Source organism: Petaurus breviceps, unplaced genomic scaffold, assembly GCF_028583685.1.
Source record: "Petaurus breviceps papuanus isolate PSGF00001 unplaced genomic scaffold, PetGlider_PUasm1.0 178, whole genome shotgun sequence".
In the NCBI taxonomy this organism is placed as follows: domain Eukaryota; kingdom Metazoa; phylum Chordata; class Mammalia; order Diprotodontia; family Petauridae; genus Petaurus; species Petaurus breviceps.
Window position 1 is genome coordinate 36,255,356 of NW_027185777.1, and position 27,262 is coordinate 36,282,617.

The window sequence follows — 27,262 nt, forward strand, 5'->3', positions numbered from 1 at the left end:
ATCTATCTATCTATCTATCTATCTATCTATCTATCTATCTATCTATCTATCTATCTATCTATCTATCTATCTATCTGTTTTTTCTCCCCAATAGAATGGAACTCTGTGAAGGTATAGATCATTTTGTTTTTATCATCAGTGTGTTGAACAGTACCTGTGACATAGGAGTACTCTCTTGCTGCTTCATCCAGCTGCCTCAATAAATGTTTGTTGAATTGAATTTCTCTATCATATGTGTGTGTATTATATATTCAGACATAATCTCTCTCCTAAATTCCAGTTTCACATCACAAACTGCCTGCTGTGGATGTCTCCACCTAAATCTCAATCACTATCCTAAATTCAAGTCTAAAATCATCTTCCCCCCTTAAGTTCATCCCAGTAGCTCCTTGAAGTCAGACACTGTCTTTATATCCTCAGAATTTAGTCTAACACTATGTATATGGTAGACTCTTAGTAACCATTTGTTGAATTAAATTGAATTCATTCATATAGTCATTCATTCACTTATCCAACAAGCTTTATAAATAAATGCTTTCTGCTTCCTTCATTCTCTACTTACATTTAAGCCTGGGAAAGACCTTAGTTTAAAAAGGCCAAGGTCTCCTACCGCATCCTGGGCCATCTCAAGTCTTCCTGATCTATATCTTGCCACTGGACCCAGATGGCTCCAGAGAAGACTGTGAGGCTGGTGACTTCGCAAAGCCCTCTCACTTAAATTCAATTCACTTGCAAGTCATGACATCACCTTCCTGATTCAAGGTCCTCTTCAAAGGACAAACAACAATCATTTAAGCCATTCCCACCACCTGATACACACTTCCCTCAGTCTCTACCCATAGTTATCTTACCCTTTTCCCTGTCTTATCTTACCTTCTAGGCTTAGCTCCAGCACCACCAGTTCCATAAATCCTTTCATGATTACCATAATCTAAATTCCTATTGTCTTTGTGCCAAGCTAAGCCTATGACACTTTATTCATAATTATCTCTGTGTATATTATTTCCTTCACTAGAGTAAAAAATTCTCGTCTATAGGTACCTCCTCTACACTTCTTTGTGCCCTGCCCAAAGGCCCAAACATCCTTTTGTAAACACAGTAGACATTCAATTAATATCTAATTAATCAAAAAGGGATAAAATAAGTGCACTAGAAAACTATTAAAAGTGCCTAAACTGGCTGTTTGGTGTCACACACTTGTGATCTCTGCTGGGGAGGCTGAAACTGGTAGACCTCTTGAAATTTAGGGTTCTGTGCCATCATAGACATAAAGCCATTTGGATGTCAACACAGCACCAATATAGTGAGACCAGCAGAAGAGAGGAGCACCAGACTGCCCAAGAAGTTGGGAAAAGGTCAACTCCTGGGCAGATCAACAGTGGGAATGGGCAGTGAGTGACTACTTTACTACCATCCTGGGCAAGACAGGGAAACCTACTGTGGGTGAGGGGGGGAAGCGCACAAATTTATGTCCCTAGTTTGTATCTGAGTGTACCTTCTTTGAAAGAAAGTGCATTAAAGGAGGAAGGCTCTTATCATAAAAAGAGCACTGGATTTGGAACCAGAGAACCTAGATTTATATCCCAGCTCTTCCACTTCCTCTCTTTGTGACCTTGTGTAAGTCATGTTTACCTTTTGGGTTTCAGTTTCCTCATCTTTGAAATTAGGGTGCTGGATAAGACAATCTTTCAGATTCCTTCTAGTTCTAAATCCTATAATCTTACAAGTTCATAGTTTCAAAAATATTATCCATTTTTTAAAAAGGCACATTCCCTAAAGTCTTGGTGTTCAAACCTTCAAAATAGCTGACAGACATGATTGGTGGACATGATTCTTTTTTTTAATTAAAATTGTTTTCAATTTCAAATTCTCTCCCTTTCTCTATTTCTCCCCTGCCCTCTGAGAAAACAAGAAAAACAATAATCATTATATATATATATGAAGTCCTACAAAAAAATTATTATATAGCTATGTTACCAGAAAAAAAAGGAAGAAATATAAAGTAGGAAAAAATGCTTCCATATGTACTCACTCTTCATCAATTCTCTCTGTGGAGGTGGATAACCTTTTTCACCATGAATACTCTGGAACTGTCTTGGATCATTGTATTAATCACAGTATCTAAGTCTTCACAGTTGATTACTCTTACAATTTTGCTGATACTATATGCAATGTTCTCCTAGTTCAGCTTACTTCATTTTGTATCAGCTCATATAAGTCTTCCTGGGCTTTTCTGAAATTATCACCTCCATTATTTCTTACAGCATAATAGTATTCTATCACAATCACATACCATAACTTGTTCAGCCATTCCCCAATTCATAGGCATCACCTCAGTTTCCAATCCTTTGCCATCACACATATACACACACACAGACACACACACTGCTATAAATATTTTTGTACATATAAGTTCCTTTTCTTTTTTTAACTCTTTTTGGGATGCAGAACTAGTAGTGGCATTGCAGGGTCAAAGGGCACTCATGGTTTTATAGTTCATTGGGCATAGGTTTAAATTGTTTTCCTGAATATTTGCACCAGTGATGCCTGCATAAAAATGGGCACAGGCCGAACCGAGAAGTGTGGCATGATGGACACGAGCCAGGAAAGAATCTGTTATAGCAGTTCTGATTTATTGATCAGAGGGCAGGGTTTATATAATGAATGTAAAGCAATTATCTCTTAGAATCCCATGAGAAAATGTTTAATGTCCTCATTCACTGACATACATCTGTATGTTTTAATGTCCTTGTTCCCTTGCATGCATCGATGTCTGGGTCACTGCTTGGTTATCACATTCTAAACTCCTGTAAGTCAGGAAGAGATGGTGAGCCAATCTTAAGACATGATATAGCCTTCATGGGGAGCTGGCTTGGGAGAAATCCTGGACCACACTCTTCCCATGCATGGACAAGCTCAGAAACTGGCCCTCAACATCTCCCCCTTTCTGTACAAGTAACTTAAAAGCGTGAACCTTGGTTCCCAAAGCCAGGAAAGACTGGCTGAGCATGTGAATCTCCAGAGGTGCAACAAGGCACAATATCATCAGCAAGCATGCAACTGGAACAAAGTGAAGCAATAGAGTTAAGATTATTAAATCGATTAATCTCATTTATCCGGTGAAATATCTGATTGGGTATGTCTTCAGGATCAATTCCTGAAATATGATTTTGTGTAATTTGTTCAGTTATATAGGACAATTAATTTATATTCCAGGTGAGATTACAATTTCTACAGTAACATTCCAATATAATTCCTGAGTTTAAAAGTTATGTTCATATATTTAAGTTGATAATGGTTACAAAGGCTGTGACATCATTCTGATCACTGCAGGAAGGCAGATACAAAGGAATGATACAATAATCAATACAGGTAAAATATGTAAAATCATAGACATCAAAATAAAAGGAAATAACTTCGACAATGTTAACAATATTGTGTTGGCAATGTTCCTGGGTCAATTCCAGAGCAATGACAATTTTGGATGTTTACTGATATAATTTGTAATATTTTTGAATCATGCCAAACAGCAAGAAGTTGGACATGTATTTTGTCCTAAAAAAAAAAAACATTAGAATCAGAGCTAATATATGGTAAAGGAGTTACGTAAATATATGTAAATACAATACTAATTGTTCTAATACATTAATCTTATACAAAAGATCCTTATCTATATTCTGTTGTTTCTTAAAGGCTGTAAAAACATTTTTGATAATTCATTAATATATTGTGCAGCTTGGATTTTTTTTGTAGAGAAATTGCAGACACAGTGGTTGAAATTATCAATAATATAACAAACTTTTCCCCTTTCTTTTTAAGAAATCAGAATTTTTTTTAATTAGTTGGAAAAAACAAATGAAGGTTGTTCAACAATTATTCTCTATCAGATATACATTGAGAAGAGTACCATTAATGCAGGCAATATTCCAATAAAATGTAGTATTAACATATCATTTGTAAGTGGTTTACATTAGTAGAAGTAAGGAAGGCTTGAGGGGGTCAAATACATGTAGTTATAGGTTATATATGAAACAATTGATGTGATGGGTACTATGTCTCAGAGCTTAAATCAGGATGTCACCAGTTCAGTTTGTATTGAAATCAGATTGATCATAGCAAAAAATACAAATCCTGGAATAACAGGTTTCAATTATTTGGCTTGATATAATATTTAATCTGTCCCCATGTGGGCACAGTTTTTTGTGTAGTGGCTGCATTAGAAGACCTCTTCTTTATTCCCATGTTCTGTCTCCATAATTGTAGCAGCAAGCACCCCAAGGGTCCTCAGGGTTTGCAGCTACCACAGGTTCTTGGATCTGCTTTATTAAAGGAAAGCAACTCAAAATGGGTTAACAAGCTTACTTTAATCAGTCAGACATATATCGTTTACCTTGTTCAGGAGAAAAAGGTCAGTACCCCGAACTTCAAAGCATACAGGAAGAATTATCAAGACAGAAACAGATCAAGTAGACAGATTTCCAAACTGTCCAACCATTACATCCATACCCAGTCAACATCTGGGTTTCCACATCTGGGTTTTTCAAAGCTGGGGGACTCTCAACAACGGCTTCCCAAAATTCAGATCAAATCACAGAACACTTCTCAAAGTGAGTCCCAAAACAAAGCTACCCATCAGGGCTTATATAGCCTTCTCCTGGCTCAGAGAATGTAACAACCTTATTGACTCACTGGCCAATCAAGAAGTATCTACTGAAAAACAAGCCTCCCTCCCCAGACTTCAGGTGCATTTTAGCCTAAGGGCAGGGAAGATCTTCCAAATTTGCATTCCCATTACAATAATACTGCTGCTGCCAGAGCTCTTTCATCTCCTGGGTGATTTGTAGCATATGCCCTGACATTTATTTCAGGCACTGTCACTGGTCCTTGAATGGCTTCTGGAAAAATATAAACAAAATCTCTCGCCACCCCCCCCCCCATTAGTAAACAGTCAGGCCCTTCCCATTTCTATGTTTGGATAACCTTAATTTGTGAAGTATACACTTTTCCACATTGTTTTTCTACTGGTACATACTCATTTTAGTCATGTATAAAAAAAATGTTTAGGGTGTAGAAAGCAGTAACTAATTGCCTGTAATTAATTTTATTTGAATATGATCACAGAAAGATTGAAATACTTTGATAGTATGAGCAGGGGCATGGTCAGTTTTTGGTTGTTTTGGAATGCCCGTTGAAGCAAAAAAAAAACCTGTAATATAATGGTTAATTACATTTTTTTTATTGCTTCCCCTGTCTAAAGAGAAGTTGGAGGATTAATATACATAACACATTGAGGGCAGTTTTTAATGATCTATCTAGCTTGTTCCCTAGTAATATGGAATTGTTTACATAGAGTATGTGTATTTTGATAAAAATAAAAGTGAGATAACATAGCTCTATGAATATTTTGGAAAAAAGAGTTGGAAAAACTTGAACTTTTTGATTAATAGTTGCATTATTTTGATAAAGAGGTCCAGGAAGTGAAGAATGAGCTGCAATATGGGTTAAATAGATTGTGACCTCTATCTTATGAGAGTTTGTAATCTTAGAAAAAAAGGTTTAAAAAATCTGTATTCTGTGTGTGTTTAAATTTAGTACTATCAATATGTGGGCACACATACACTGAATATTTGCTATCTGACACAATATTAAAGGAAAAAGAGAAAAAATCATTTCACAGTAATATAGTTAAAAGCTTTGCATTGTTAAGCAGAATTAAAGTGAGTAATTATTAGAATCAATGTAGTAGGCTATATTTCTAGTTTTAAGATTTATAAATGATCATCAGACTTTTATGAAGAAAATTAGTTCAAAAGTTTTTAAATGATAGCTCTGTTTTATCTTAAAGCAAAAACAAAACTTGTAAAATTGAGATTCATTTAAACCAAGTTGGTGTAAATTCCCAAACTAATTTTCTTAGTTGATTGCAGAATTCTTTAGATATCACAAAGTTTTTTAGTCAAAAAAGGTATAGTAATTGAATCTTTATATTGGCAATAATTAAGAAGTTGATCACAGTACTTATAAAAGCGATTAGTTTTAGAATCCCTCTAAACAATGGGAATATTATAAAGTGAACCTTAAGAAGGTTGTAAAAATTTCTGTATATGTTCTAATTCTAGATGAAAAATAATATTGGATTTCCCATCAAGCTAACACAAAAGAGTTCGTATCTTTTACTATTTGCTTTGGTCATAGAAGAATATAGTCTTAAGTGCTTTTTGTCTTAACCAATAGTTTTTACCAATTATGTCTCATAGCCAAATTATAGTTAAATTTTTCATTCCCATGGAGCTGTAATCAACAATAAAGATTTACTAGGTTTCTCCTACATAAGGGAATTTAATTTAACATTTTTCTTTATCAAATTTTAACATGTCCTGGTGTAAAAGCCAACTGTTGGAAATTTTTTTAATATTTTGCAACTTTCTTAGGAAGTTAAGTTCATTATTTAGGAACTTCATAACTAAAAATAAGTTCCCTTCTCAGGCTGAATGACCTTGCCTCTAGAGGTAGTTTTCTTGGCAGTTTTATAAAATTAAGAATAACTGAGATGAACTTTTGGGGGGGGGGGGGCTGGTGGTGATGCCCCTGTTTTTGGCAAGTCTCATAATGCAGGAGGAATGGTTTGAATGAGAATTAATCTGAAAAAAGTTTTTTCACCAGTCTCCTCCTTTTTACATACAGTAATCAATTAAAACTCTGATAGCCAATTTGTTTTAGCTGTAACCTCCTCTTTCATTACAGGTAAAGATGTAAATGTCTGATTTTCTATATGGCAGATAAAAACATTATAAGATGTAAGTCACATAACTGTTTTTACACAAATTTTTCCTCTATCTTTTAGTTTCAACAAAATTCAAATGAAAACTTTGCTTTTCTAACACTATTTCTGGCTTACAATGATCCCTCAATTTTTCAAATGAGAGAATTTTTACTATAGTTTAGGAAGACCATAATAACACAATGACATTATGACTTTAATTTTATTTCCAAATTTTTCTTCAGCACTCTTTTTTAGTCTAATCTGGAATGAAAGGCTTAGTAAACATTTGTAAAATGTTTTCAGTTGTTTTTAACTTTTACTTCAGTAGACTTCATTGCTATGTTTTATTCCTTAAAAATTTCTTTGAAAGTAAGAGCTTTAAACTCCCCAACATTTCCAAACTTTTACTCCCAAAACCTCTAACACTGTTCCTGCAAATAGTTTATACCTTTCTAAAACTTCCTACCTATGATCCTCTCCTTGCTACATACTTAAACTTTCTTGCTTTTCCTACTGTCTACTCATCCTTCTGTTGGACTTTGATTAAAGCCCCTTTAAAACTGCACATCCCTATTTCTTTCTAATTCTGACCTGACACGTGTCCTACATTCTTCGACTTGCCATTTGCCATGATATAATAAAATACTTTTTCCTCTTTTACCTCCCTCCTTTCCAGCCATCAGCTTGTGTTCTGGAGGATTAGAAGGGAGGGGTGAGTGAAAGAGATAACATTCCAAGGAAAGTCCAGTGGTCCAGCTACATATTAAACCTTACAGGGTGTCAGATTACTCACTCACACTCATTCACACATATACACATAAACAAACCAGAGAGATAGAGAAAATGACAGGAAGAGTGTACTCAGAAATTGTTAAAGATCCTTTGCAGAAATCAGACATTATGCTTGGTCTAGGTAAAACTTACTTGATAATTTTCTTTTTATCTGTTTCCAATAAAGACAGCTGTATCACAGTGAATGGTTTGAGCCACCCCTGGCACTTTCATTTCTGATGTAAAACACATCATTAATATATTCCGTAGAAAAAAGGCAGAAATGGGGAAATGCTGGAGTCCCTCCTCCATAAGCCTCTTACTCCTCTGTCTCCTGCTGTATCCCCTATTACCAAAACTATCCTCCTCTTCTGCTCTACACATTCTGAGAATATTTTTGTAGCTGACTATTGTTGATAAGTAAACCTCCTTCTTTTACTATTCTTTTTAAAAGTCTTAGATAACATTCTCAGTCTCTACTTTCATTTTCTACCTGAACCATTTTCTCCTGAAAGTTTTTTTTTCAAGCACTGGCTAATCTTTGCTTGTTTTTATTTTCTATTAATCCCTATCACATACTGGCATTAGCCTGGTGAGTTACCCTCTGTAAGTTTTTAACTTAAGGGAAAATTTGACTTTTGCTTCCTACCTTTTTTATGTTCTCCAGAGTTTCAGGAAGCCATTCCTCTACTGGTACTTTTCTTAAGGCCCTGTTCATGGCACCATTGATGCCTACATCAAAATGGGCACAGGCCAAACCAAGAAGTTTGGAAGTTTGGAGGAATGACCGACACAAGCCAGACAGGAATTGTCATGGCAGTTCCAATTTATTGATCAGAGGGCAGGGCTTATATAATGAATGTAAAGCAATTATCTCTTAGAATCCCATTAGAAAATGTTTAATATCCTTGTTTATTGACATATATCTGTATGTTTTAATGTCCTTGTTCCCTTGCATGCATCTATGTCTGAGTCATTAAGACATAATATAGCCTTCATGGGGAGCTGGCTTGGGAGAAATCCTGGACCAGACTCTTCCCATGCATGGACAGGGTCAGAAACTGGCCCTCAACAGACCAGTTCATAGCTCTACCAACAATGTATCTATTTTAGTGTACCTGTCTTTCCACATCCCCTCCAGCATCTGTCATTTTCTTTTTCTGTCACATTTATTGTTGTTGTTCAGTTGTTTTCAGTCATGTCTGACTCTGCATGACCCTATGGACTAGTGTACACCAGGACCTTCTATCCTCCACTATCTCCCAAAGTCTGACCTAGCTCATGTTTGTTGCTTCTGTGACAATATCTATCCATCTCATTCTCTGGTGTCCCCTTTTCTTTTGCCTTCAATCTTTCCCAACATTAGAATCTTTTCCAATGAGTCCTTTCTACTCATTATCTGGCCAAAGTATTTAAGATTCAGCTTCAGTATTTGACCTTCCAGAGAATATTCTTTATTAATTTCTTTAATTATTGATTGACTTCATCTCCTTACTGTCCAAAGGACCCTCAAAATTCTTCTCCAGGATCACATTTTGAAAGCACCAACTCTGGCAGTCAACTTTCCTTTATCATCCATCTCTCACAGCCCTACATTACTACTGGAAAGACCAAGCTTTAACTATACAGATATTTGTCATGAAGGCAATATCTTTGCTTTTTAGTATGCTGTCCAGATTTGTCATAGCTTTCCTTCCAACGATCAAGCAGTTTTTAATTTCATGACTGTAGTCACTGTCTGCTATGATCTTTGAGCCCAAGAATATAAAATATAATCCTGTTTCCATTTCTTCTCCCTCTATTTGCCAAGGAGTGATGGGACCAGTTACCATGACCTTAGTGTTTATTTTTTTGTGTGTGTTAAACTTCAAGTCAGCTTTTATACTCTCCTCTTTCACTCTCATCAAGAGGCTTCTTAATCCTTCTTCACTTTCTACCATCAGAGTTGTATTTTCTGCATCTCTGAGAATGTTGATATTTCTCTTGGCAACCTTAATTCTGGACTTTAATTCATCCAGTCTTGCATTTCGCATGATGTACTTTGCATATAAATTAAACAAATAAGATGACAGTATATAGCCTTGTCATATTCCTTTTCTAATCTTAAACCATGTTCCATGTTTGGTTCTAACTATTGCTCCTTGGCCTGCATACAGGTTCCTCAGGAGACAAGTAAGATGATTTGGTACTCCCATCTCTTTGAGGACTTGCAACATTTTGTTGTTAAAGGTTTTAGTGTAGTCAATGAAGCAGAAGTAAATCTTTTTTTTTTCTGGAACTCTCTTGCTTTCTCCATAATCCAGTGAATACTGGCAATTAGGTGTCTAGCTCCTCTGTCTCTTTGGAAACCAGCCTTCTTTTCTGGTAATTCTCAGTTCACATATTTCTGAGCCTTGGCTGCAGAATGTTAAGCATAATCTTACTTGCATGGAAGATAAGCACCACTGTTCAGTAACTTGAACATCCTTCTTTAGGATTGATATAAACTGAGTTTTCCAAATTTGCTGGCATATTGAGTGCAGCACTTTAACAGCATCATCTTTTGGGATTTTAAATAGTTCAGCTGGAATTCCATCACCTCCACTAGCCTTACTGTTAGCAATGTTTCCTAAGGCCCTTATTCACTTCATTTTCTAAGATGTCTGGCTATAGATGGGTAACCACACCATCATGGTTATCATTGCTGTTAAGATCTTTCTTGTATAGTTCCTCTGTGTATTCTTTTTTTCGGGGGGAGGGCTACTGGGGTTAAGTGACTTGCCCAAAGTCACACAGCTAGTAAGTGTTAAGTGTCTGAGGTCAGATTTGAACTCAGGTCCTCCTGACTCCAGGGCTGGTGCTCTATTCACTGCACCACCTAGCTGCCCCTACCTCTGTGTATTCTTGTCACCTCTTCTACTTCTATTAAGTCCCTACTATTTTTGTCTTTTATCATGTCCATTTTTACATGAAACATTCCCTTGATATCTCTGATTTTCTTGCAGAGATCTTGTCTTTCCCATTCAGTTGTTTTCTTTTATTTCTTTGCTTTGCTCATGTTAGCTAATCTAAAAGGTGTGAGGTATTATCTCAGCATTTTTATTTGCATTTCTCTAATCAATATCGATGTAGAGCATTTTTTCATGTGACTATTGATAGCTTTGACTTCTTCTGAAAACTGCTTGTTCATATCCTTTGACTATCACTTGAGAAATGGTTCTTATTTTTAATAAATTTGTCTCAGTTTCCTAATTTTTTTTAGGAATGAGGCCTTCTGTAACCCTGGGCAAGTTACTTAACCCCAATTGCTTTTAAAAAAAAAAGAAATGAGGCCTTCATCAAAGAATTTTGCTATAAAATTTGTCCCCAGTTTCCTATATTCCTTCTAATTTTGGCTGAATTGGTTTTGTTTCCACAAATCATTTTTAATTTCACGTAATCAAAATTACTAATTTTGCTTCCTGTGAACTTCTTTATCTCTTGTTCGGACATGAATTCATCCTTAGCTATAGATCTGACAGGTTTCCCCCCCATTATCCCCTAATTTGTTATGTTTAAATCATGTACCTATTTTGAGCTTATCTTAGTGTGAGATGTTGGTCTGTGCTAGAGACTACTTTCCGGTTTTCCCAGCAGTTCTTGTCAAATAGAAAGTTCTTGCCCCAATAGCTGTGATATATGGGCTTATCAAACCCCAGGTTACTATGTTAATTTGTTTCTTTATATTGCGCGCCTGGGGTATTCCATTAATCAACCACTGTATTTCTTTGGCAGTATCAGATTGCTTCATCATTCTTAATAAAAGAAGAAAAGTGTTTAACCTCCCCCTCCTCCTTCAAAATTTCTTGCTAGGTGCCCTCAGGAAACTAGACCTTTCTATATAAACATATATATAATATATTTATAAATATATGTATATATTTATAAATATAAATATGTCTATATAAATAGACACCCTGTACATGGATTGATTTAACTAGTTGTCCTGACTCCCTTAATTCAGGATTCCCATAGTTGATTCTGCAAGATACAAGTAATTGTCAAGCAGTTCCTTCTTATAAGCTTGGGACATTAACAGAGAATTTATGCTTAGAATACAGAGGCCCCTACTGATTGAACTTATTTCCTGCTCATATGGTACTAACCTCAAGAGAATTCAATTTCTTATGAAATATTCCTCTTTTGAGTCTTAGAGTAATATTGAAGAAAATTATCATTTTCCTTTAAATAGATACTTTTAAAAAAGTTTATAATATTTGTATAAGAATGATTTAGTTATTTGTTTGTTGGGCTAGCCTAAGCTGAGTCTTATTTTAAGGATCATAGGCCTGATCTGGAAGGGAACCTTCATTTTAATGATCAGGAAACTGAAAACTGGAGAGATGAAGTAACTACCTCAAGATTACACAGAGGTTACCTCCATAGCACAATTGGGATTCAAATCCAGGTCCTCTGCTTCTAAGTTATCCTTCCCATCATAACTTGAATTTGATGGGAACATGGTTCCATTCCTGTAATGAAACTTAATAAAAAAAGAGAAGTTTTCATTTGCAAAAATTGGTTTATAGCCAACTTCATAGTGGCACATCTGTATTTTTGAAAGCCAGATGTTCTATACTCAAACCACATATTATACATTTATTATATGCTGCTAGGTAATATTTTCCTTTACTATTCTCCATTTTTCTGTCTGGTTCTATTGTGGCTTTTTCTAAGTGGATTCAACCTGTTTTAGATTATAGACACCTGAATGTCAGCTACTATATCTATTTAATTTGTTTTAACCTTGGCTAACACATTGTATGCATATGTATGAAGTCTGTAGAATCATACATCTAGAGATGAAAGTTCTCTAAGAGATAATGTATTTAGCTCCCTTAATTGTGCTGATGAGAAAACTGAGACCCAGGGAAGTTCAGTGGCTTACTAAAGGTCACTTAGGTAATAAGAAGATTTGAACCCATGTCCTTTGACTCTAAATCCACTGTCCTTAATGGATGAAGATGATGATAATGATACAATTATCAGATGATGATGAACTCCAAAATAAATAATCAGAAATGTTATTTACATGTTGGTTGGCCCAAACAAATAAGTTTCTTATTGAATATCAATTTAACAAACATATTAAGAACCTAATATGTACATGACATTGCAGTGGGTACTAGAGATATAGAAATCAATCTCCATCCTTGAAGAGCCTATTTGACTGAAAGAATTTATCTGCTGATATGATAGCTCAATTGAGTGATCTGAAAGGGCTTTTGAGGTGGGAGAAGACCTCCATCACAGTGTAGGCAGGCAAAAACTGTAGGACCTGGGCAACCTAACAGATCAGCCCTTCAAAAAAAATGAAGGAAAAGATGATCTGTAGCCCCCGACACAGGAAGGGATCCAGATGGTACAGTGGTTAGAGTACTGTACTGGAGTCAAGAAGACCTGAATTCAAATTTAACCTCAGATAACTACAGGCTATGTGACCCTGGGCTAATCACTTAAATCTCTCTCTGTGCCAGTGTTCTCAACTCTAAAATAGGGATGATATCCCAGAATTGCCATGTGGATAAAATGAGATAATTTTTGTAGAGCCTTTTTGCAAACCTTGAAGGGCTTTGTAAATGCTATCATCATTACTGTTGTTGCTGACAGATTTAGCAGTTCAAGCTTTTAATTGAACTGAGTCAACAGCTCTGGTGAAGCCAACTGGCCCATAACAGCTAGTCATAGATACACTGATAACCACATTGAATGTCAAGGGGCAGAAGGACATCTATGGCTTGAAGAAATGAGTCAGCTCCCTGGGTTACATGTAGGGAGGCAATATCCAAGGCTTCCTCCCAAGAAGGGTGTCAAGGAAGGTAGTAGAATGGCAGTACTGGACTCTCCCTAGTATGGAATCCTGAATCCTGTGACCTGACCTGACAGTGCCAGTGGGCTCAGAATGAGGACCATACCATAGAGCTCTTAAATAGACAGTGAAACTGTAAGGCAAAAAGGAGCTAGACAAAGGCAAGAGTCAATCAGATTACTATCATTCTTAATATACCAGGACTAGAGCCTCTGGTTATTTTACTAGGCACACTTTTGTGCACCAGGAGAAATTAATTCATAAAGTAAAGTGCAGGTACCAGCAAACATAAGTTAACTTGTTCATACATGTTCCCACTCCTGATTCTTATTTTTTTCAAATACTCAAAAATTATTTTAATGGAACCAAAACAACAAAGTAATATAATTTCCATAAAAAAATCATTGCTGCTGGTTTCCTTTAAAGAGGATTTGAAAAATAACTGTGTAATTATAAATTTATTATTTATATAGTATTTTTGCAAATCATGTTAACATTTACATCTTGACTCTCTTTAAGCCTTCATTCATTTAAACTTTTTTTTTATTTGCTATATCCTCACTTCCTTTATCTTTCTTTTTAAAAATCTCTTACAGCATGTAGTGGAGTCTGGGATAATATTACGTGCTGGCACCCTGCTGACATTGGAGAGACAGTCACGGTTCCATGTCCAAAAGTATTCAGGCATTTTTACAACAAACCAGGTAAAGCATGCTTGTGTTAAGAATTCTTGGGGCTTTCCATAGTGCTCCTTTCTGAAAATGCTATGGATTCTGTAAAGGCCAAAAAAAGCCCGAACATCAGCCCCCTTGGGCATTTACTTACACTGAGTTAAAATGGGGACCAGCATCCAGCTGGATTTTGATAAATGTTAGTTTTAGAGAAAACACAAAACTTCCTGCCTGTGGCCATTCATCTCATACAAATCAGAGGAAGGAAAAAGAAATTGTCCAGGAAGAGATCAGCACCAAAACATTTAAGTAACATTTCTTTTTATAATCAGGGCCAAATGCACAACTCTATATATCTACATCTCTTTACCTATAGGTATACATGTATGTATGTATATATGTGTATATGCATGTATATTTGTGTATATACATTTTTATATATGTGGGAATGTATAATTATATACATGTGTGTACATATATGGGTGTTTGTACATACACTTATGCAGGAATGTGTGCATATATACATATATTTATATCATACACACATATCTGTGTGCTTAAACATAGAGACAGAGAGACAACATTGACAATAGATAACAATAGCTAAGTATCATGCAGCACCTTCAGATTCACAAAGAGTTTTAAATATGTTAAGTCACTTGATGGCTCAATACTGCCCTAGGTGTGAAATAAATACTGTTAGTATTATTATCCCCATTTTCCTGAGGAGGAAACAGAGCCTCAGAACTGAAATGATTTTCTTAGTAAGTAGTAAAGTCATGATTCAAATCTTAGTCTTCTGATTGCAAATTTGGAGCTCTATGCAACACACCAGGACAGCGTCCACTATAGAGAAGAAGGCAACAAAATAAGAATGTGAACTTGACTTTAATGTACAATCACTGGTCTAAATAAAAGCCTGTCAGTCCTTTTCTCTGATCTGACAAACTGGTACAGTTTGAGATGTCACAAGACCACAGTTCTTCGGTTGACTTTACATGAGAATGAGAAATTTTAGTCCCTCTCAATGTTAGTATTACAGAGTCAATAGTAATATACAGATGGACTGACTCCCAAACATTAATGATTAAGTGAAGTTGTCATTTGCTAGAATGCAGGCTTGTTTAGTTGATTAATTGTCTAATTCTTCATGACCACATTTGGGGTTTCCTTAGCAAAGATACTGGAGTGATTTGCTATTTCCTTCTCCAGCTCATTTTACAAATGAGGAAACTGAGGAAAACAGGGTAAGTGACTTGCCCAAGGTCACATAGCTAAGAAGTGTCTGAGATCATATGTGAACTCAAGTCCTCCTGAATCCATGGCCAGCACTCTATCACTGCATCACCTAGCTGCCTAGTTTGTCTACCCTCAGTTCCCCATTCCACACCTTATTTTAGCTGAAATTTTATCTTTTCTCTGGGCTTCTGCAGAAATTCTCAAAGTGTTATTATAATCAGGTAAAAGAAGAACTGGCTTCTTGGGTGTCATGGTAAATTGAGCATCCCTAAGGAGAAACTTCAGATAATCAATCCTCCATTTCTTGTTCTCTATTCATATCCCTGTTTGTGTGTTATCCCCTAGCCCATGCCCTTATCCTTACCAGGGATGCTCTCCAAAGCAATTCAGGTGTTTGTAGCAGGTATAAGGCTGTCTGTAGAAATAAAAGGCAAGTCCTGAGGTCTTCAACTCTACTACTAGATATGGACATAATTTTTGCTTTAAGTAAATGATGAAAGGGAATACTCAATAACGTTGCAGTAGGTTGAACAGAGGTTGGGTAAGGTTGATGTGGTATTGGAGTGAGAGGAAATAGGTAAGATAAGTGGGAGGCAATGTAGAGAAAGTCTGGAGAAGTTAGCACCACATCCCACTTCCTCCCTTGCTTCCATCCACCATTAGCGTAAATCTGCATTACGGCACATCTATTGCCAAAGCAGCAGTAAAAGGACTTAGAAAATGATCTTGTGGGTTGAGTATATGCTGAGTTGTTTAATCTACCTACATTAAGACCACTGATCATCTCTCAGGTCTAAGAACCTGAGAGTGGCTAAGCTTTTATGAATCCCCATCAAATCGATAACATTCCTGTTGAACAGTTCAGGCTGCAGATTATTGTTTTAATGTTTTTAAATTACTTGGAGTCATCTGGGCTTTTTCTAACCTTGTGTTACAGTATAAAAATATTGTTACAAGGTTTCAAAAGCAGTTCAGTGATTTTTATATTGGCCCACACCAAAATAAAGGCTTCTAGACAGTCTTTTGTGAGTATCCAGGCAGAAGCAGGCTGGGGGTCTGAGGAACTTCATGATACCTGCTGTTTATACCTTTGTGACCTTGGCTGTCACTTTGGCTCACAAAGATTCAGGTTTTCCATTTGCAAAACTGAAATAATAACACCCCTACCATTGGCCTCATAGAGCTGACACAAAAGGCTTTGTCAGCGAATCAACAAGCATTTATTAAGCACCTACTATTTGTCAGGCTCTGAGCTAGGTTCTAGGAATACAAAAAAAAGGGGGGGGGAGGGTCAAAAAAAATCCCTGCCTTCAAGGAGCTCTCGATTTTGTAACAAATAAAGACTGCAAACTTTAAAGTGCTGCTTGAGTCCAGCTGTGGATCTGGATATGCTTTGCAATATTATTAAATAGTATTCTATTCAAATGTAACATGATGAATGTTTTTTACTATAAAACAAAAGAGTATGGCACTGAATTCCCTCTAGTTTTGTGAAAGAGCTTGGGGAGGGGGAGGGAATCTTTAGAACAGCAAAGCTTTTTGAACATCTGTAACTAAATTAACTCATTTAAAAGTAATGGCACATACTGACAAGACATCTTTCCAAAATGAAGTCTGTAAAATACATACGAGATAGGAATAGAACTGGACCTGTGATTTCACTGATATATGGAACTCCCATGTAAGAAAACTCTCTCTACTAATACAGATAAGTACATTCACGGCAACTTATTGTTTTAGAGGGTTAACTGGGGCAGGATAGACAGAGGAAGATGAAGATAAGAGGAATCTTTCCTTCACTAGTAGAGAGGCTAGGTGGCACACTGGATAGAGTGCCAAGGTTGGAATCAGGAAGGTTTCTCTTCCTGACTTCAAATCTAGCCTTGCTAGCTGTGTGACACTGGACAAGTCATTTGCCCTGTTTGCCTAAGTTTCCTCTTCTGTAAAATGAGGTGGAGAATGAAATGACAAATCACTCCAGTAGTATGTCTGCCAAGAAAACTTCAAATGGGGTCACAAAGAGTTAGACACAATTGAAAAATGACTGAAAAACAATAGCAAAATCCTTAACTATCAAACCCTTTCATTTTCTCCTGCAAGTCTCAAGTTTACTCCACTAGCTATGGATGTATTGGTAAAAGTCTAAAATCCAAAGGAGAGGACCTGTCATGAGATGGCACAGAGCAGTGCAGACAGCAATAGACTAAGAGCAAGGAAACTGTTATTGAAACCATTAATGCAATGTGTGATCTTCAATAATTATTTCTTTTTTCTGCATCTCAGTTGCCTCTTCAAAATTGAGGGGGTAGGATATAAAGATCTCCTAAGACCTTAGTAACTCTAATATTCTATGAATTTAAAATAGTTCTAAATCAGGGCAGAGATGGGGGGAATCCATCCCACATTCCCTGGAATAACCTATTAATGGGCGTCCTTTCACAAAAGGCTGTGTAACCAGGAAAGCATACAAAGCCTCCAGGCTTTGCTGAGTCCTCCCAAAGAGTCTTCCCAGTATCCCTTCTTGTAGCATGGAGGTTAACACTGGTTTTCAAAGACTGTGACAACAGAGGGCAAAGTCTGACCAGATCTATAAGCTGGATGGACCCAGTGACAGACTGTGCCAATTTTCTAAGGATTAGACTTGGCTAAGTGTGAAGAAACACATCCATAGCAGGCTAAGCTCTAGGTGATGAATTCTTAGGCTGTGGCAACACTTGTGAAATAAAAAGGTTTAGTTTAATATATTCTTTTCTAGATTAGTCCTTGCTCTTTAGAGGATTTTTGATCCTTTAATAGTCAATAAACATTTTTGAAGCACCTACTATGTGCTAAGTGCTGGAGATACAAATGTGAAAAAGAAATCTAGTTCCTGCCATCAAGGACCTTACAGAAGAAAGGTGAAAAGCTGAGGGAGGGAATTAAAAGTACCCAGCACAGAGGCCATGATGGAGAAATCTGAAGGAGTGAAGCTGGGGGGGGGGGGAGGCAGGAAATGAAGAGATAACTTTAATCATAGTAACTTGTATAATTCTTTACAATTTATAAAGTACTTTCCTTAGAATAACCTGGCAAGGCATACAAGCCAAGCATTATCCTTTTTACACATGGGAAAGTAAAGGCTCAAAGAAGCTAAGGGGGTTGCTTTTATAGTCCTGGTTATTAAATGTAAAAGTTGGGACTTGATTTGAAGTTTTCTGACTTTAAGACCAGTGATCTTGCCACTAAACCTTTTAGGCTGGGGCTCACTGGCTAGTTTGAGTTTGTGGGCATAACACACCCCTATACAAAGGTGTTATTTGGTGTCCATAGACAGTTTCAGACTGAAGCAGAGTGACTGGAGATTTCTCCCAGTGTGCCCACATTGGGGAGGGAGGGTGTAATGTACTTACATCCTCTCCAACATTCTCTTCCAGGCATCTGTCAGCATGCCCAGAGTGGTCTATTACCTGGGCAGATTCTGGGCCTCCTCCAGGTTACCATTGCCAAGTTAACACCCTGGGCCCCACTGTCTTCCACCACCTCTACCCACGGGTTGGAGGCAGGTGTGCACGGGGCTGCCCACTCTTCTGGAACAACTGCATCTGAATAGACTGCCTCTTGCCTGTATTGAACTTGCCTCAAGCACTAGGATTCCTAGTTACAACTATGCTTCAGACTTCCTTGTGCATTGACATCACCTATGGTTAGTTAGCTTTGTTACTTTAGCTATGGTTAGTGCTCTGCTTTGTCGATGAACTGTGAGGGTGAGAGAGAAGGTGCTCATTTGCCGCCTTTTGTTTTTACACCACAGTTGTTTTCTAATATAACTATCACACACACACACACACACACACACACACACACACACACACACACACACACACACACCCTAGTAACAAAGGAAAGAGTTAACCTAAATCAACCAATACATCCAGCATGTCTGAGGCTGTAGGGGCAAATTATTGTTAAGGGATATGATGCATTCTTCCAGAAGAATCTTTGCCAAACAATGGAAATCAGACACTTTCATGTCCAAAGTGCTGTGAGTCCTTCACTTGTTCATTCAGGTAACAGTATAGTTTCTGGGGAATCTGCACAATGGTCTCTGGGTCCAAGAAGCAATATCTCATCTCTCTGTACTCCAAGAATAGATGGGGCAGGCCTAGACTATTTCTTTGTGAATAGATGGTGGGAAGTGAGAAGCAAACTCCCAGTGAGTCAAATTAGGAGGTAAAGGTATAACTAATGAGAAGGCTTGAAGTCTCATAACCACACATTAGGCTTGTCTGCCTCTCGACTTAGAGGGGGCAGCTCTGAGGTTTCCTCTGTCACAGATTCAGTCTCCCAAAATTGGAAGGTGCCTCAGAGGCCACCTAGCCCAGACTACCCTTGAACAAGAATCCCTTCTACAAAATACCTGACAAAGTGCCATCTACCTTTTGCCTAGAAACCTCTAGAAGGAAAGAATCCACTGTCTTCCAAGGCAATCCATTCAACTTTGGGCTAGCTACTTTATATTCATCGTGCCCAGGGAAGGATTAAGTGCATTATTCAGAGGACTGGAGCAAGATAATAATCTGAACATTCTCTCTCCTGCTATGCTTCCCCCCCCCCCAGCTTGCCCTTCTCACTTTCTGGTTCTAATGAGAAGCATAATGGCTGGGAATCAGGCAGCAAGAGGGAGAAAAAGTAACAGCCAGGAACTACAATAATAGGCTAGCTTCTTAATTGGCTCCTGAATAATCAAAAGTCAGCTATTGATGTGTTTCTGATTATGACAGGGCAGGTTCTGTCCTTTAAGAGTTCCCATTCTGTACAGACTTCAAAGCTCACCCGAGAAGCCATGGTTTGTCTGCAGCTGATTGAAGTATTGCTAATGGGTACACTTTGACAAACCTATGGATTAAATGTCTGAATTTTGTATTACAGGAAATATCAGCAAAAACTGTACCAGTGAGGGATGGTCAGAGATGTTTCCAGATATCATAAGTGCCTGTGGCTATACTGATCTTGAAGATGACAATAAGGTAAGATATGTTCACTGTCTCTTCCTTCATGCTTTATTTTGTGCTGTTGCTCCATGTATTTTAAAAACCAGTAGGAAAGTTGACTTTCCCACTCTCATCTTCTGGCCCTATTTAGAGCATCTTGACTTTCTTTCACTCTGTAACTAATTAAGCACACCCATATTAGCTGAGTGATTAAACTACATAAGATATTAAAGTCTGACAGCTATGTATCTTTCTTTTTTTTGTATTTTTTTTCCCTTTTGTGAAGGGTGAAAGCAACGCAATTGGGGTTAAGTGACTTGCCCAAGGTCATACAGCTAGTAAATGTTAAGTGTCTGAGGCTGTATTTGAACTCAGGTCCTCCTGACTCCAGAGCCAGTGCTCTATTCACTGCACCACCTAGATGCCCCAACCCAATATTTTTAAAAGAAAAAAAAAAAAGAGTTGACTCATTTTGAAAAGACATAGTCATACATAGATCACTGGCCCTGGAGTCAGGAGGACCTGAGTTCAAATCCAACCTCAGACACTTAACACAAAACTAGCTGTGTGGCCTTGGGCAAGTCACTTAACCCCAATTGCCATCCAAAAAAAAACAAAAAAAAATGAAAAGACCTAGTCAATTACTGAAGGTATAGGACTATATATGAAGTGAAAAATGTGGGTCAGCCTCTGATCTAGAAACTAGATTAGATTAGATTAGAGACAGATTAAGGAAAATATCTTGACTCTGAACCATCCTTTGGAATACTGACAGACCTTATAACTGGAAAAAAAAATGGATCAGCCTGTGATCTAGAAACAAAATGGAAAGTCGTCAGAAAGATACAGTTGCCATCTCAGGTTGCCCACAGAAAAGTGTTGTTCATACTGTTACTGTTTCTGTATCTCATTTGAGACTGTGCTACAGGTCAGAACTTTAATAAATGCCACATTATTTCTTTCTTGATCCCAGTTCATGAGAATAAGAGGGAGTCAAGAGTAGAGGGCTGTTTTGCAGGCTCTGAGATAGAGTGAGTCCATGGTCAAAAGACCTCCAGGGTGCATATCACTGCTGCCGGCAAAAACTATCCAAAGGCGCTGGTGACTCAGCCTTTGACAAGCTTCTCTCCTTGCTGGGCCTACCTTACTTTGCCAGCAGAGCTTCCAGGGAAGTTATAAAGGTGTTATATTCTGTGTGAAGCTTTCCTGAAGTAATGAAGTTATTATTCCTAAGTAGTTTAGGACATTTTTTTTATGAGTTGTTGCATCAAAACTCCAAGTCTGGTAAAAATCTCTACTCAGTAATTCTGTCAGTATAAACCTTCCCAGCAGTTGCTATTGGAGACCCTGCTCTTTCTACACTCTGCCACTTTGGATATTGCATGATTTTCAAGTTATCTGGCTGATTCCCAGCAAAGTGAATCATTGTGGGCCTTCTTAGTAAGGTGCATTTCAACTTTGCTGAAACTGCTATGTTCACATTCTGTTTTCTTCACAGCATGGTTGTGGAAGGCCAACTTTACAAACTGTTTTTGAGGCAGCATCTGTGCTTTTAATGTAAGATGATGAAGGGGAATAAGATATGGCATGATATCCATCATACCAGGACAAAGTGCATTAAGACCAATTCAAAGATATCAAACATTCTTCTGCTTACCTACCTACTTTTAAATCTCCCAAACATGGAAGGAGAAAGTCTGATTCTAGTGATATTTTCCCACATGTCTTAATTCTCCTTTTATCTTCTCCCTTGGGTTCATCCCTTTTCTAGTTTAATCTTGTTACTAACTCTAGTCCTTTCTAACTTTTCCCTTTTATTCTTTAGAATGTGGAAGTGTTTTGAATGTCTATGCTTACCTATCTCAGACTGGAAATACAAAGAAGTTTTAGTCATTCTTGCACTTCTCCTGCAATTTAAGGCCAACTTGGCCTTGTTGCTAATTATTAAACTCTAGGAAAAACACTTTAGATGAAGGAGAATATGGTGGACTCTAAACTATCCTTTGGAATACTGACAGATCTTCTGGCCTGGTGTCAAGATGGCATGTGAACTGAGCTCTTCTTGTGTTGGTGATGAATTTAAGTTGCAACTGACACATTTCTCACCCAATGTCCCTTGTGACTTTCCCATATAAGGGTGTTCTGTAGTCATGGAATCTATATAAATAACTGTTCCAATTGGACTAACCTAATCCTTGTTAACTTTATACTCTATCCAACTAAGCCAACCAGTCAAAAACAACAAGAAAATGGTACTTTAGCCAATTGATGTTCTATTTCTATGCACATACTTCATTATCATGGTATTAACCAAGAATATATTAGAGTATTTACTAAATACATCCTATGTGACAAACCCTGTAGAAGAGAGAGATGATTCTTTTTTTTTTTTAGGTTTATTTATTTTTAGTTTACAATATTCAGTTCCACAAGCTTTTAAGTTCCAAATTTTCTCCCCTTCCATGCCCTCCCCCCTCTCCAAGACAGCATGCATTCTGATATAGGCTCTACATATACGTTCACATTAAGTATATTTTCACACTAGTCATGTTGCAAAGAATTATAACCAATAGAATGAACCACAAGAAAGAAGAAACAAAACAAAACAAAAAAGAGAGAGCAAATAGTATGCGTTAATCTTCATTCAAACTTGCTAATTCTTTCATTGGATGTGGATAGCATTTTCCATGACAAGTCTTATGTAGTTATCTTAGAATGTTGTATTGCTGATAAGAGCCAAGTCTATCAAAGTTAGTCATTGCATAATGTGGCTGTAATTGCATATAATGTTCTCGATCTTTTCTCCTCATTCAGCATCAATTTATATAAGGCTCTCCAGGTTATTATGAAGTCTTTCTGCTCCTCATTTCTTATAGCCCAATAGCATTCCATCACATTCATATACCACAATTTGTTCAGCCATTCCCCACTTGATGGGCATCCCCTCAATTTCCAGTCCTTTGCCACCACAAAAAGAGCTGCTATAAATATTTTTGTACGTGTGGGTCCTTTTCCCATTTGCATGATCTCTTTAGGATACAGCCCTAGAAGTGGTATTGCAAGAGACAGATGATTGTTTCATTGGCTAGCAAATAATACAGTTCAATTCAACATTAACAGGCTTGTGTTCATCAAGGTCAGACACTCATAAGGAAAAAGTAGGTTGGTTTGCTTTGGTTTGTTTGTTTGTTTTCCCAGTCCTTTAATAGAAGACTCACTGTGGTGGTGACTTTTGGGGTTAGATTTTCAGGTAGAATGGAATAAACACATTTCTGTAAAGCCCCATTTATTATCTAAGTTGTTTGGTAGCAGTGAATGTAGGTCCTGTTGTTATTGCATTGATGCCAATTTTTTTTAGAAAAACAATATCCTACTACAAGGAAACTGTGTTGAAGAGGTAACTGTTTTTGGAGTAGTAGAACTGAGTTAAGTGAGGGAGAAATCCATGTTTAAACATTCTGGTGCTACTATCTTCCCCCTTTAAGCTAGTCAGGTCTTTATTTGCAAAAATCACCCACATTAGTGTTTCTCATCCAATGCATTTGGCTCTAACTTTCTTCCTAGTATCTCAATTCCACTCCCCCATCACCAACTCTAGTCAGAAAAATCTGAGTTTTAACTTCTGTCTCAGGTACTTATTAGCTGAACAAGAAAGTCACTTAAATCCTTGTGGCCTCCTTATCTATAAAATGGGGGTTAATAATAGCACCTGCCTCCCAGGATTATTGAGAAAGGGCTGAGGAATAGTCAACATAGTGTTTGCTGCATGGCAACTCTAGGAGAAATGCCAGGAACAGAAAAGAAGTCTGTATACAATGTTCATCCATCTGACTAAAGCCTTTGATACTGTCAGTTGTGAGGGCTCATGGAAGATCATGACAAAATTTGGTTACTGAAAGAAGTTTATCAGTATCTTACGCCAGTTCCATGATAACATGCTTGCATGGGTTCTGGATAAAGGATAATGCTCTCACACTTTCCCAGTCACTAATGGAGTAAAGCAGGGCCATGTGCTTGCTCCCATACTTTTTTTTAGCAGGATGTTTTCTGTGATGTTGTGAGACACCTTCAATAAGGATGAAAATGGCATCAAGGTCAGCTATCACACTGATGGCAGACTAACTTGAAAAGACTATAAGAAAAAAATAAGACTATAAGCCAAGACTAAAATGGAGGGAGAGTTGGTGAGAGACTTTCATTTAAAGATGATTGAACATTCAATGAATCCTCTGAGGCTGTGATACAAGAGAATATGGATTGATTCTCTGCTGCTTGTGCTAATTTTGGCCTGACAATGAACACCAAGAAAGTAGAGGTCCTCCACCAGCCAGCACCTCTCATCCATATGTGGAACCATTGGTTCCAGAAAATAGAGAAATTTTGAATGCTATGAATAAATTCACTGACTTTAGCAGTATACCAGGGATGTCCACACAGACATTGAGTTCTGGCATACATTGCCAAAACTAGCTCAGTGTTTGGGAGGCTCCGGAAAAAAGTATGGCAGAGGAGAGATATTAGTCTGCCTACCAAACTGAAGGTCTACGAACCATTGTACTGACCTCACTGTTGTATATCTCTGGAACCTGGACAATATACCAGTGCCATCCAGGAAAATGGATCACTCCCATTTGAATTTCCTTCAGAAGATTCTGAAGTTTACTTCACAAGACAAGGTCACTGAGGTCCTTTTTCAAACTGAACTGCCAAGCATTCAGAGAACATAATTCTAATTGTCTGGCCATGTTGTTCAAATGCCAAACATACATTTGCCTAGGGAGAATTCATGAAAGGCAAGTGTTCACAAGTGGTCAGAAGAGGTGATACAAGGACATTTTCAAAGTCTCTCTGAAGAACTTTAGTATCAATTATGAGAAATGGAAGACACTGCCTGGCAGAGTGAGCCTTGTCAAAGAATGCTCTGTGCTCTATGAGTAAAGCAGAATGGAAATAGCCCAAAGGCTGCACAAATTCAGGACCTCTCCATCCCAACATTGCAGGTTGATGTACCTGACCTGTGGTAGACTGGCCTTTTGAGCTTGTATTGGATTCATCAGTCAGTTGAAAGCCATGTGACAGTCCCAAAATTGTGATGCTTTTGGTCCTCTTTGAGCACAAAGTTTAAAGACCAACACTGGGAGAACCAAATGAGATGACCTATGTAAAGTGCTTTACAAACCATAAGTGCTAGCTATTATTCATAATTATGCCATTATTCATGTGTAATTATGAATAAATTCCTATGCTAAACACTACATTATTTCTAGTTTAGTATAATGTTTCATCTTATAATAATAATTAACAAAACATTTGAATGTGAGAATTGGAAGAGATCTTCTAAGTGCTACTATAAAACCTGTTTCACTGTGGTACAGGGAAAATAGCACTGAATTTGGGAGTCAGTAGAGCCGAGTTCTAATCCTAGCCTTGCTATTATCTACTTCCTAACTATGTCATGTTGAACATCTTGTTTCTCTATCTCCCTCCCACTAACATTGCACAATGATGATGACAGTCCCAGTGGTTCCTTGTGCTGCCACAAGAGGCACTGGCCACTCCATAGTTCCAGCTGTTAAAAATATGCACAGAAGGGGCGGCCAGGTAGCACAGCGAGTAAGAGCACCGGCTTCAGTGTTGGGATGACCTGGGGATCAAATCCGGGCTCAGATACTTAGCACCACACCCAGAAATAACTGGCCATGTAACCTTGAGCAAGTTACTTAACCCCGATTGCTTTAAAAAAAAAATATGCACAGAATTCTTATGATTTGGGGGAGGGGAGAAAAAAGACATGGGATATCCTAAGGGGAGGAACAGTGAGGAGGAACTCTGAGGGCTCTGGTGAGATCCCCTTCCAAGGTTTTGAGAGGAGTCATTCCAATGGCTTCCCTATCAGTTTCTCTGTGTTGTTTTCCGGGGATGTCTCCTGTAGTAGTTCCAACTCCAGCATAAGTCATGGCTACTATACACCTGAAGGGATTATTTATGCATTCAACATTGGCAAGTCATGAACTGCCTGTTATGTTTTTATTTTTTCAAAGTTTCCACTGTAAATACTTCCATATCACAAAGTCATTGTGAGCACTCTCCCAATCGATGCCAGCATAGATGGCCTCAGAATGACTGTGAATGACAAGCACATCAACTTGTGACCAGCCTAATATTTAAGGCTCTCCAGATTTAGCCATGCTGGTCCTTGAATAACAGATGCACTGTCCATTACCAGTCAAGATTCAAAGCCTTTTCCATCTTCACATGACCTAGGGACCCTGTGCTTCATTGGTATAGTCTTGGGGGACTCTTTATAAAGTGCTTAGCACAGGTCCTGTTGCTTAATAAATGCTTATCCCATCTACCCACACATCCAAGTCAGGGTCATCTCTGTGCTATATGCCATCAAAGAAGAACTTTGGCAAAGGTCTCAGGAAATATTTGTTAATAAATAGAAATTTTGCAGAATAGTTAGAAACCTTTTCATTCTGGTAACATAGAAACACTTCCCTTGTTCTATACATTCAGCAACCAGTACTTTCTGTACTTACTGAGAGCTCCATATCTGTATTGGGAGATACAGAATTGGAGGTAGGGAGTACATTGTATAAAACATGAACCAACTATGGTATATCCTGCTAGGCAGTACAAGTCAAACATTATCTGCAAGTACTTACAGGGGTCATAAGCTTAGAGATGAAAGGGATGTTGGAGGTCATGAAGTCCAATGCCCTCATGTTATAGATGAGGAAATGAAGCACTGAGAGGGGATGTGACTTTCAAGGACACACAAGGAGCAAGTGATAGAGCTCTGTTTGAGCACAGGTCCTCTGACTTCAATGCCAGCATGCTTTAAATATAAAACAAAAAAAGTGCTTGTTCCCCTCTCTACCCACCATTTATTCAGTCACTGGTATTTTTGGTGAATGTATTTGGAAAATTCTTCTGTTTCTATTTGTGGGGAAACACATCACTTATTCTGCTTGAATGTTACAGAGGAATACTCCTCCCTCAACTTTTTTTTTCTATT

At 37.6% G+C, this 27,262-nt stretch overlaps 1 protein-coding gene across 2 annotated transcripts in view; it reads left to right on the forward strand.

Moving 5' to 3' along the window:
* The window catches only part of VIPR2 (vasoactive intestinal peptide receptor 2), a 151,154-nt gene that overhangs the window by 37,193 nt on the left and 86,699 nt on the right, over nucleotides 1-27,262 (forward strand). For both annotated transcript variants that reach the window (XM_069086068.1, XM_069086067.1), the window contains exons 3-4: nucleotides 13,958-14,065; nucleotides 20,180-20,277. In XM_069086068.1, the coding sequence (XP_068942169.1) occupies nucleotides 13,958-14,065; nucleotides 20,180-20,277 (206 nt within the window). The remainder of the gene's footprint in view (nucleotides 1-13,957; nucleotides 14,066-20,179; nucleotides 20,278-27,262) is intronic.